The 13040-nt window shown below is 33.5% G+C and overlaps 1 protein-coding gene across 1 annotated transcript; it reads left to right on the top strand.

Moving 5' to 3' along the window:
* Positions 1 to 11136: 11136 nt before the first annotated feature.
* On the top strand, positions 11137 to 11589 carry LOC129619140 (uncharacterized). Its single transcript, XM_055534234.1, has one exon. The coding sequence runs from the start codon at positions 11137 to 11139 to the stop codon at positions 11587 to 11589; it is 453 nt and encodes a 150-aa protein (XP_055390209.1).
* The last annotated feature ends 1451 nt before the right edge of the window (positions 11590 to 13040 follow it).

Below are 13040 nucleotides of genomic sequence, written 5' to 3'. Positions count from 1 at the left end.
TTTTCATCATCTTCACTTTGAGAGCCACTACAATCACTAAAATATTCTTTTTCAGATTGGCCTAAATCACTTCCTTTAACTGAACTTTCGCTATCACTTTCAAAAAATATGTCGCTAACAAGGTCACTTTCCTAATGAAATTATATTTCAGTTAAAACTGATATACATAAATTACTTTGAAATAAACAAAAATGAACATGTATCAGAACGTCATGTGCTAGTTTGGTCAAATTAACGCATGACGTTCTGATACGTCGAATGCGGTTAAAGGGTTAAAATTGGCCCGATTCGGGAAACCAATTTATTGAGCTGCCACACAACTTAAATATTTTTTAAATATATCAAAACCTAGTATAGTTATTATATAAGAAATTGTTTACATTTTATAATATCATCAAAGTTTTAATGGAATGCTGTATTAATTCACTATTCCTGGAAGCTTTCAAAAAATTTCATTGAATATAGAAAGGTTTAAATTGCCGCCCAACTCTAAAAACAAAATAGGTCTGTAAAACTTGAATAAACTTTACAAAGTTTTAGTATGCGAGGTATAGTATAGTACATAAAAGTGTGGTTTAATATTTTTTAAGAAAAAATAGCAGAAAATGATGACGTAATTTTTAATAAAACTTCATAAATTAAAGTAACATATAACCATATGATTGTCTGACATTACTTGAAAATTCAATGAAGTCTGAAAATCATCATCATGCGTGGATTATATTGTTTTGGCTATCCGCAACACACGACACGTTTCCTTTACTGAACGGTAGATGGCTAGAAAGACATTGTATTAACTATCAAGTAGATAGCTGTAGCAGACTAATCATCTGCTAAGGGAAAATTTATTGATTTTCGAAATCGAAACAGAAGCAGAGTCCGGTTAAGTAATCATGATAAAACGGTAACGACTAAAATAAGGACACGATTTGCATAATGCAAATATTCGTACAATAATGGAAATGTCAGGACTGGTTCAATAAGAGGTAGAAATTTTTAGATATTGAGTAAAAGTTATGGATGTCTGTGAAATAAGGATGGCTGGTGGTGGCGAAATAATCACGAACAATGGTAGTCAAACGATCAAAGAGGTAAGTATGGAATATCAATACTATTACATAAAACTATTAAAAAATTCTTAATAAAATGGAAACCAGTATGATAAAATTATAACATCTAAATTGCACTCCATACTAAGAAAAATATCATTTATTTAATGTTTTGCTTCTCCTGATATCTCAGATTATGAGGCTAAGGATGACGTTTAGTGCCAACTGAGTGGCATATTAGAATAAATTCCTTGGTCTGAAAAAATTATCCTAAATTGGCTTTAATGCAAAAGTTGGTACAACAGATATAAATATCCCCAATAATGTAATAGATTCATTTGGCTTTGGAACTTTGAACAACAATGGCAGACGTCCCTTACTGTAAGTGTAACGACATGTGCTCTGGCACCAATTTTTGAATGAGCGTAAGATTTACAAAGATACACATTGAAGCCACATTCGTGAATAAAAATATGTCAATGTTTAAGGTTGGATCATTGTTCATCCTATCTATCTCAATTGAAGTTTTTTTAAAGTAATTTTTAGTTCCTTTAAACCACTTCCTTTAGTTGCTTTAAATTTACTTGAGGAGACCGAAATTTTTAAATTATGACTTTCAAGTAATTTATTCTTTGTATTTTTCAGAGTAATGCCTGAATCTCGTTCAACAAAATGTTCAACATATTCCAGTTTTACTGAACTTAATTTTTTGACTAGGTTTCCACCACCTGTTTTTTCAACTACTGTGTCATAATTTTTTTTATAGGCAGATAATATTGATTTCGCTACATTTTTGTTGATTGATGTTAACATAGACGCGCCTGTAATATTTTTTACTGACCGAATTGTGTATACAATAGGTAGGTGCTGTGATGGCAACAAATTTTGCATATCGAGTTTTCGCTGGGAATGCATTTCTCCGTGAAAAATCAGCGCTCGGAAACTGATCTGGGTGCCGATTTTACATTTTTTACCACATACACCGAACGAATTGATGGAATTTCTTGAAATTTGATATTTTAATTCTGCCTGTTACCGAAGCTATGTGACGAGCAAGTTTAAATTTTTCTAGGTATTTAACTATAAGCTTACTAATGCCCTAAAATTTCAAAAGAAGTATTTAACAGGCATTTTTATAATATTCTGTAATACTTTCATTTAACTAGACAATACAAATTGCAGTCAGTTATGTGTTGACCATATCAGTAATTTTTTTTAATTTTTTGATTTTTTGTTTTTCTAAGAACTCAAGGAATCACACCGCGAGAACCTTAATTTAAATTGCGGACCACCCTCTATTTTGTCTATAGAGGTCAAATTGCATAATGCAACCTCATATTGCAGCCAGATTTTGTTTAGGGAGGACACTAAAACTCTTTTTTTATTAATTCTATTTTATTTTATAACAGTTCCATATTATTATGATAGTGGATTGTATTATTTAATAATTCTATAATATCAATTTCAGGATTAAAGTAAAATGAATATAACTTAGGGAATAAAAACAAATTTAAGATTTATATTCGCAATGTTATTTATGAGACACCAAGTGGTTTTATATGCAAAACCAAAAATTTTATGTATCTACATGTATACGAATTACATATATAAATAATAAAACAAAACAATACCAAAAAATAATATAACAAGTAAAAACGTTTCAGTCGGTATAAACCGATTGAATAATACCCTGCACCTTTCGTTATTGTGTAGCAATTACTCGAACCTGTGAAGTCATTCTATAGAAACTTCACGGATATGTCTGACCTATAATTGGACATCCGACTGCCAAGTTTCATAAATCTGACTTTATAATTTTTCCAAATATTTAAAATTAGCTTTTGGAGTTGTATGGCAAGTACCTGAACCTGTCAAACAATTCCATCAAAACTTCACAAATATATCTGATCTACAATCGGACACACAACTGCCAAGTATCATGAATCTGACTTTATTATTTTTCCAAATATTTAAAATATGCTTTTGGAGTTGTTTGGCAAGTCCCCGAACCTGTCAAGCAATTCCACTAAAACTTCACAAATATATATGATCTATAATCGGACACACAACTGCCAAGTTTCATGGATCTGACTTTATTATTTTTCCAAATATTAAGAATAAGCTTTAAGACTTGTATGGGAGCTACTCGAACCTGTCAAGCAATCCCATTAAAACTTTAGAAATATGTCTGACCTATAATTGGACACACAACTGCCAAGTTTCATCAATCTGACTTTATTATTTCTCCAAATATTTAAAATTAGCTTCTGGAGTTGTATGGCAGGTACCGAACCTGTCAAGCAATTCCTCTAAAACTTCAGAAGTATATTTGACCTATAATTGGACACATGACTGCCAAGTTTCATGAATCTGACTTTATTATTTTGCCGAATATAAAAAATTTGCTGTTGGAGTTGTATGGCAGCCACCCGAACCGGTGCAGCTATCCCATTATAATTTTTAGAGCATGTGTAGAATATAATTGGACACATGTGTACAAAGTTTTATATTTACAGCTTTATTAGTTTTTGAAATATTCAAAATAAACTCTTTGAGTTGTATGGCAGCTACCCGAACCCGTTGTCCGAATTAGTCCAATAACAATAGGGCTCGTCCTTGGCACAAAAGAAAAAACTTGTGAAAGTTTGGTGTCGATTGCATTATTCGTTTTTGAGTTATCGTGCGAACGGACGGACGGACGGACGGACGGACGGACGGACGGACGGACGGACAGACGGACATGTCTAAATCGACGCAGAATTTTACGCTGAGCGAGAATATATATATATGTCCATACCGCAGATGACTCCTTCAAGTAGTTACAAACTCCATACCAAAGTTAATATACCCTTCACGAAGTGCAGGGTATAAAAATGATATTAAAAGAAACGACGACAATTCGCGAATATTTCATATTTTGACAAATTGACAACTATTGTACGTGACTTGAACCTTTTATTAAATTTATTGTTAAGAATAGTCAAGAGAGCAGAAAACGAAATATGAAAAATGAAATAAAACACATTATTATTACTTAGTTTTTTTCTGAGTTGCACTGTCTCGTATGCTTACAACCGAAAGAAAAAAATAAACGAATTTTAAAATACAGCATTTTAATGGCAATTAAAATATATTAATAGCATAAACTATTGCTTAAAATGTAAAATATAAGTCAAAGTCAAAGACGAAGTGAATAATGGACTATAAGGTTTTTATAAGCTGTTACTAAGTAATTTATGTCGATTTTTTTTTATTGTTTTCCTCAAAAATGAAGGTATACATAACCTATCAGCAATTTCGCGGAATGTAAAAATCAGTGTTCTTAATATGTATATAGTGACTTAAAATAAAAGAAAGGTTGTTGTCTTAATTATGTTACACCTTAAGTTATGCTCTTGAGTTCAATTATTAAATTATTTCTTTAAAAATATGTAAAAATTCCTTACATTTAATTTTTGTTCACACACCTTATAAGTGTTACCTTATGAATGTCATACCTTTCGACAAATTATATTTGTAACACAAAAGAATAGATGATTTAAGTAAATTTATGACTCGAATGACACATCAGGTAATTTAAAGACATAAATAATGTGTAACGTATATGAAAAAGCCAGGAGCTGTATTACGTATAGTCTACATAAGAATAATATAATAGCAGACCCATGAAATATTTCCGAAATATTGAAGTTTTTTTATTTTTTTCTTGGATAATATTTTGCCTCTACTTTTGTAAAGGAAACGGCACTTGATTTTTATTGGTTTAAATTGCTTAAAATTGTAAATAATTTCTTTTTGGATTCTATTTTTTTTGACAAAAATTTCTATTTCAGTTGTTTGTAAATTCAAAATAACAGCTTAAATTAAAAAACAAGTACTTGAAATATAAATATAAAAAATTATAGAGATCGTATTCGTGTCAAGAAGATTTTCGTAAATAAGTAGACCCATAACATACAAATGCGTTTCTTGTGCCTCCAGCTTTGTGTGCTTTCCCTAAGCTAAATTAGTTAGTAAAAATTGTTTGACTGCTTACTTTGCAAACTTTACATTAAAAAGACTCCCTTTCTATAAATCTCTAAAAATAATAGACGTATGGAAAGCCTTCGTAAAACTACATCATGTCAGAGTTGAAAATTTTATACGTTTAACAATAATGATACTCGTATTAATTTTTCAAAGTTTAAATATAAAAAAAATACAAAAAAAAATCACTATCAAGTTAATTGAAACAGTCATTTTGATTAAATTTTCCGTTCATAAATAAGGCGAAACAAACTCCTAACTAGTAAAATAGTAACTCTTATTCCATGATAAAATTCGGAGATCACATTTATGATTATTTGATGAGAACTAAATTTTTATAAAATTGGAAATGAACTTTTTTATCTAAAAAAAGTTAAAATTAAATAAATTAATTTTTTGTCTGAAATATCTACAAATTAATGATAAAATCAAAAATTTTGCATTGTGAGCTATTACTTTAAAGACAAAATTAGTTTCCTCTTAATTATCTTCTAAGTTTTACCAAAGTTTAAATATAGTAAGTTTAAGTGCTAATGAAAGTATATTATTTTATTCCATCTCAACGGTAAAGTGAAAAGTTGTAACTAAGACTTTCTTTTACTGCTCTCTCCAATTATGAAACACGTATTCACATAAATCTGAAAATTTAAAAATTTAACTAGCATATCAACACACATTATAGGTAATAATACGCAAAAACTAATTATTATATTACGGTTTTATTTACTGTATTTTTGGAATTCCGATATTAAATTAAGGTCGCATGCTTCAATACACCTTTTAGTTTATATAAAACTATATAAGACTTACGTGAGTATAAGATGTAAAAAAAATCCAGCTACTTTTAAAGTGGAACTTATAAAATATTATAAGCATCAACGAAGAAAACGGTTTTTCTCAGCATTCTATTTTTACCAACCGCATTGTATACAATGAGGTAGGTTTTGCAATGGTACCAAATTTTGGATGTCGAGTTTTCGGTGGGAATACACTTCTTCGTAGTAGGGAAACGTAAATAAATTAATCGGTCTGTGTGTACCGATTTTGATGAAATTTTATATGTGAGTTTATTTTGGACATGGCACGGCTTGGTCAACTTTTGGGATATATCTAACCTCTGGAACTGGACTTTGTTGCAGGCCAGTTTTACATTTTTTGCGTGTGTAAAGAAAAATAATTAACCAGTTTCATTGAAATTTAATACTTAAATTTGGGGTGTGAAAACAATGAATCTATAATTTTTTTGGAAAGATCAATACCATATCTACGGTTTGGATCGTTGGAATTTCTTGAACTTTGATATTTGAATTCTGGTTTTTATCGAAATTATCTGGTGGACTTTTCAGGGAATTCGTGTGGCACAAAGCCAAATTTACACTTTTCTAAGTATGTTAGATAAAAGGTTACTAACTTTCTTTAAATTGAAAGAAAGTTTTTAAAATGTATTTTATTCTGCAACACTTTCACTAAACTAGGCAATATACATTGCGGTCGGTTATGGGCTGACCACATCAGTTTTTTAATTCTAATATTATACATACAATATGTTCAAGTCAATTTGGTAACGCACATCCATGTGTGTAGAATACAAAATAAAATGTCTTATTGTGCTTTATTTTTTGAGTAACTCTTTCTCTCAAGAGAAAAGCTTATTTTTTTATTTAATTTCTCCAAATGCACAAATAATTATACAAATTTATTTTTAAGTTATTTAAGATGTTTTTAACGCTATTGTTGTACATGACTTTATTTGATAACTTTTTTCTAAAGTCTCTCAGAAACTTCTTTGGCGCCTATAATCACGATGAGCCGATTTCAGATTCAGATTTCAGAACATTTTAGAACATTCTTGTATCTTTTTAATCACAAAATAATTTTTATAAACTTTTTTAAATCAAACTCAAAAAAATTTTCCCATATAAAATTTTGTAGATCATTTCATGACCTTTTTTCCGATACTTCTCATTCTCATGTATGCATTTGATGACGTTCAACATTAACCAGAAACGACGTGGACTCGGTGCTTCAATTTTAAAATGTTAAATTTCTTAGGAGTTTTGCCTAACTAAACCCTGCTGAATGCCCCTTGTTCGAAATTTCGATTCATTTCAAATTTGCTGAATTCTTTATAAAAAATTCATAATCGGAACAAAAAAAGTAGAAGATTCAAAACAATGTAAAAAATCTGATGTGGTCAGCACATAACCGACCGCATTGTGTATTGTCTAGTTAAATGAAAGTGCTACAGAATATTATAAAAATGTCTGCTAAATACTTCTTTCCAATTTTTAGGACATTAGTAAGCTTATAGTTAACATACCTAGAAAAATGTAAATTTGGCTCTTAGTAGAGTTTCGCTTTGTGCTACCCGAATTCCCTGAAATGCTCGCCAGTTAGTTTCGGTAACAACCAGAACTCAAATATCAAATTTCAAGAAATTCCATCAATTCGTTCCGTAGATATGGTGAAAAATGTAAAATCGGCCCGCAAGTCAGTTTTCGAGCCCTGATCTTTCCAAAAAATTTATATGTTCATTGCTTTAATATGAGGAATTCATATATTAAATTTCAATAAAATCGGTTGATTATTTCTCTTTATATACACAAAAATGTATATTTGGCCCGTAGTAAACGTCTAGTTGCCTATGCCTGATTTCTTCCGAAACATAGGAATTTTCGCGGACGGTCGAGCTGAGCTTATATATAAAATTCCAAGTAAATTGGTTGAATACTTTCTTCAAAATGTTTAAAAACGTAAAACAGGCCCGCTAAAAAGCGCAGTTTCCGAGGCCTGATATATACCAAAAGTTGATCAATCCGTTCAACTTGAGAATCAAAATCGGTTCAAAAATAGTTTATTTACACTTCCCTACTATGGAGAAGTACGTGCCCACCGAAAACTCGATATGCAAAATTTGTAGCCATCACATAACCTACCTATTGTTTACACAATACGGTCGGTAAAAACAGTATTATATTTATAACGTTTTACTATGTATGCTTTTGTAAAACTTTATTATTTGTAGCTAATTTCATAAGTATAACAAAAATAAGAGTTTTTATACCCTGCACTTCGTGAAGGGTATATTAACTTTGGTATGGAGTTTGTAACTACTTGAAGGAGTCATCTGCGGTATGGACATATATATATATTCTTGCTCAGCGTAAAATTCTGCGTCGATTTAGACATGTCCGTCTCTCCGTCCGTCCGTCCGATCGCACGATAACTCAAAAACGAATAATATAATCGACACCAAACTTTCACAAGCTTTTTCTTTTGTGCCAAGGACGAGCCCTATTTTTATTGGATTAATTCGGACAACGGGTTCGGGTAGCTGCCATACAACTCAAAGAGTTTATTTTAAATATTTCAAAAACTAATAAAGCTATAAATATAAAATTTTCTATACATGTGTCCAATTATATTCTACACATGTTCTAAAAATTATAATGGGATAGCTGCACCGGTTCGGGTGGGTGCCATACAACTCCAACAGCAAATTTTTTATATTCGGAAAAATAATAAAGTCAGATTCATGAAACTTGGCAGTCATGTGTCCAATTATAGGTCAAATATATTTCTGAAGTTTTAGAGGAATTGCTTGACAGGTTCGGGTATTTGCCATACAACTCCAGAAGCTATATAGTCAGATACATGAAACTTGGCAGTTGTGTGTCGAGTTATAGGCCAGATATATTTCTGAAGTTTTGGTGGAATTGCTTGACAGGTTCGAGTAGCTCCCATACAAGTGTAAAAGCTTATTTTAAATATTTGAAAAAATAATAAAGTCAGATTCATGAGTTTTGGCAGTCGTGTGTCCAATTATAGGTCAGACATATTTCTGAAGTTTTGATGGAATTGCTTGACGGGTTCAGGTACGTGCCATACAACTCCATAAGCTAATTTTAAATATTTGAAAAAATTATAAAGCCAGATTCATGAAACTTGGTAGTCGGATGTCCAATTATAGGTCAGACATATCCATGAAGTTTCTATAGACTGATTTCACAGGTTCGAGTAATTGCTATACAATAACGAAAGGTGCAGGGTATAATTCAATCGGTTTATACCGAGTGAAACGTTTTTGGTTGGTTGGTTGATTAGAGTGGCCGGTGCGACCCGACTGGCCAACACCCCAATTAGCACTGACGTGCCGTTTTGCTACCACCGCCTCGTGAAACCCGGTTGTCAAAGTACGTTGGTCCAGGGCCAGCGATCAGAGCCACCCCGTTCTTTTAAGGAACTTATTTACGTCCCCGATACTTTTACTAGAAATGTTCCCCAGTTCCATTATGTCCGTTTCCCCAAATGACAACAACCTGGCCCTTTGAAGAGCCGGACACTCGCAGAGATAGTGAAAAAGCGTCTCTTTTTTGTCTATCTCCCGACAACTGCGGCATGACGTATTAAGGGGCATTCCCAGCCTAGCTGCATGATCCCCCACAGGCCAATGCCCCGTGTACACAGCCACTAACTTAGCTATGTCCGGTCGAGGCATCGCCAGGAGGCTCATTGATTTCTTATGGTCGTATTTCGGCCACGTCTTCCTAGCCGTTGCACATGTGCTCAGGCCCCTCCACCTGCGGTCCGCACATGCCACTTGGAAGCGGTATATATCAGTTTTGATGGTGTTTATAGGGACAAGAACTCGCTCGGCCCTGGAGCCGTCCAATGCCGACCCACATCTGGCCAGCTCGTCAGCCCGCTCGTTTCCTGGTATGTTCCTATGTCCCGGAACCCAGAGTACGGTGATACTATGATGACTGCACAATCTCGTCAGCTCATCGTAGCAAAGCCCTACCAACTTTGAGAATATCTTTGGCGAATTTAGAGCCAGAATCGCAGCCTGACTATCCGTCACAATTGCGACCTCCCGGGCCACAACCAAATCCCTTCCCAGGATTTCGCATGCCTTCCATATGGCGAATACTTCCGCCTGGAACACGCTTGATCCGTTGGGAAGGCGATATGACTCCGATATGTTCTGAGTCTCTGAAAATACTCCAGCACCGACCCCATTCCTATCCTTGGAACCGTCAGTGAAGAGAGCAATATCAAAGCCTTGCAGTGGAAGATTTCTTTTCCACTGCCCGCGAGACGGAAGCTCAACCCGAAACTTTTTGTCAAGCTCAAGTCTAGGGATGCAATAGTCTGTAGCATCCGCAACCACTCCGTCCGGTAGTGACTGAAGGACATTGCCGTGGCCATACGGCCTTTCGTGCCAGCACTCAGCTTCTCTGAGTCCAACGGCGCCTGCCGCGGCCAGATTCTTAATATGGATGTCTGGTGGAAGCAAATGGAGGAGTACATCCATAGCGTCCGTGGGCGTCGATCTCAATGCCCCCGTAATGCTTATGCATGCAGCCCTCTGTACCCTACCGATCTTGGTACAGTTGTAAGCTTTCCCCAACGCCGGCCACCACACGAGTGAACCGTAAGTTAATATAGGTCGTACAATGGCCGTGTATAACCATAAAACCATTCTAGGTTTATAATTTCCGTGTATAACCATTAAACCATTCTAGGAAACGTTTTTACTTGTTTATAATTTCTTCAGCACATTTTTACAAAATGGAATAAGCGTATGTTTTTTAATTTTATTCAATTCATTCATCCGTGCGTTTTTAGGCTGAAATTAAAAAAAAAAAAACGCGTTTCTGCAAAAGAGCTGCTTGTCTAGTAGAAAAACTTTTCCTACCCGTATGGAGGTAGGTTTTAATAACCAGGTAGGATCTCATAACTTGAAAAATGTATTTTTTTTTTGGCAACTAACTGTGCCGAAAATCATTATCAATAACACACTGTAATATGGTGAAATAATCTTAATTAGATAAAAATATTGTTGAACTAAACTGCTAACTTATGGCTTTCTTTTCCTGAATTTTTTTTAAAGCGTTTCCAAATTCAAAAATGGAATTATTTTATTAAGATAACAGCTAACGGGAAATGTTTCTTCCATCAAAAAATATAATTATCTTAAGCTATTTAACTGCACTTCAAATTTGCCCATTATATCAATTATTATTCCTACAATTTCGGTTTCCTACAATTAAAGGCCGAAATGAGTAAACAGACCAATAAAGCTTCATTAATCTCTGGCTGTTTACGACAGGTCGTATGGAGAAACAAATACATGTCACAGGAAGCAAAAGTCAAAATATATAAGACATGTGTACGACCAATTTCAACGTATGCTTTAGAGTGTAGGCCAGACACTTCCATAACAAAACAAAAATTAAGAGCCACTGAAATGAAAACTTTACGGCAAATCTGTGGTAAAACTCTACGTGATCAGATCAGAAGCGCAGAAATCAGGAAAAGCTGTAAGATCCCCGACATTGTACGATGGGTACGAGGTAGAAGACGCGATTGGAGGGATCATGTTGAAAGAATGGATAACAATAGATTGGCAAAAATTGCATACACGGAAAAACCATACAGTCAACGACTTCCAGGTCGCCCTCCAAAACGATGGAAACAATGCTGGTCATCAATTTCACAAGAACAACCATAGTAAAATACACATCCGAACACACAAAATAAATACCACAATCAAATCACATATGTCAACTAGCAACTACATCATCATATCCTAAACAACAACCATCATCATATCTTGGATAACAACAAATATAATAGTAAGACCGACAAATGTATCAAGAAACAGGGAAACCTATGACAAAGAAGAAGAAGAAGAAGAAGAAGAGGAGACAATTTCGGTTTTTAGCTTTTCTTTTACTTTTCCAAAAAATTTAAAATAAAAAATGCTTATTAATTTCACTCTGCCCGTCCATCGGTCTGTCCGTGTGTTTGTTTACAAAGTTTCTACACCCTCCAAGATAGAAAGCCGAAATTTTATGTGCACGTACATCTTTACTAAAAACTTGTTTCAAGTAGAAGAAAATATTTACCTTTCTTCCTCTTCTTCCACTTAACACCCTAAAAATGCCCTTTTTTAACTATTTATTGCAGGAAAACAATAAGCACTTTTAAACTTTTGCAAGCTCAGAAAGGCAGTGCCTTGCTTTTTCTACCGCGGCATACCACATTTGAAATTTAAAAAAACAAAATGGCTATAAGAATTTACTTTTATTTAAAATTCACTTTTTTTAAATTTTTAAAGTCGTTTTTCTTCTAGACCCTAAGGTTGTAAAAGTTTGAAATTTTTAACAGCTTTTAGACACTAATAAATAGTTTATTTCTAAAAAAAAATTTTTTCCACCTCCACCGCCACTCAAGTTATCATCACCTCTAGAAATTTGTAAAATTCGAATTATTGGATATTTCCGAAACTGCACACTTTCCTAAATTTTATAAATGCGGAAAGCTAACGGTAAATTCCATGTCATTAAAAAATATAATTAATTTTCTTAACTAACACAACTAACCATTAAAATCTAGCATTACGTCAAAGCCTACCTATGTGTACCCTATGTATAAAAAACTTAAAGAGGTATGAAGTTTGTAACCACTTGAGGAAGTCGTCTCCGATATGGACATATGTATATATTTTTGCTCAGCGTAAAATACTGCGTTATTTTAGCCATGTCCGTCCGTCCGATCGCACGACATCAAACTTTTACAAGTTGTTTCTTTTGAGCAAGCGACGGCTGCTACTGTAATTTGACCAATTCGGTAGCTTTTATGCAACTCAAAGCGTTTTTTTTAAATATTTCTTAAACTAATAAAGATATTAACACCAAATTTTGCAAAGGTCTGGCCAATTAGGCCCTACATATGTTTTGAAATTATTTTAATGGAATGGCTGCACTGGTTCGGGTAGCTGCCATACAGCTTCAAAAGCTAATTTTAAACATTTGGAAAAGTAATAAAGCTAGAATAATGAAATTATGCAGTCGTGTGTCCAATTAATAGGTCACATATATTCCTGAAATTTTGTTGAAATGACTTGACATGGTCGAGTGGCTGCCATACAAATTCAAAAGCTAATTTTAAATATTTGGA

This window comes from Condylostylus longicornis, unplaced genomic scaffold (genome assembly GCF_029603195.1).
Source record: "Condylostylus longicornis isolate FDR11 unplaced genomic scaffold, ASM2960319v2 ptg000010l, whole genome shotgun sequence".
Classification (NCBI taxonomy): Eukaryota; Metazoa; Arthropoda; class Insecta; order Diptera; family Dolichopodidae; genus Condylostylus; species Condylostylus longicornis.
This window is presented reverse-complemented; position numbering and strand designations above follow the sequence as displayed.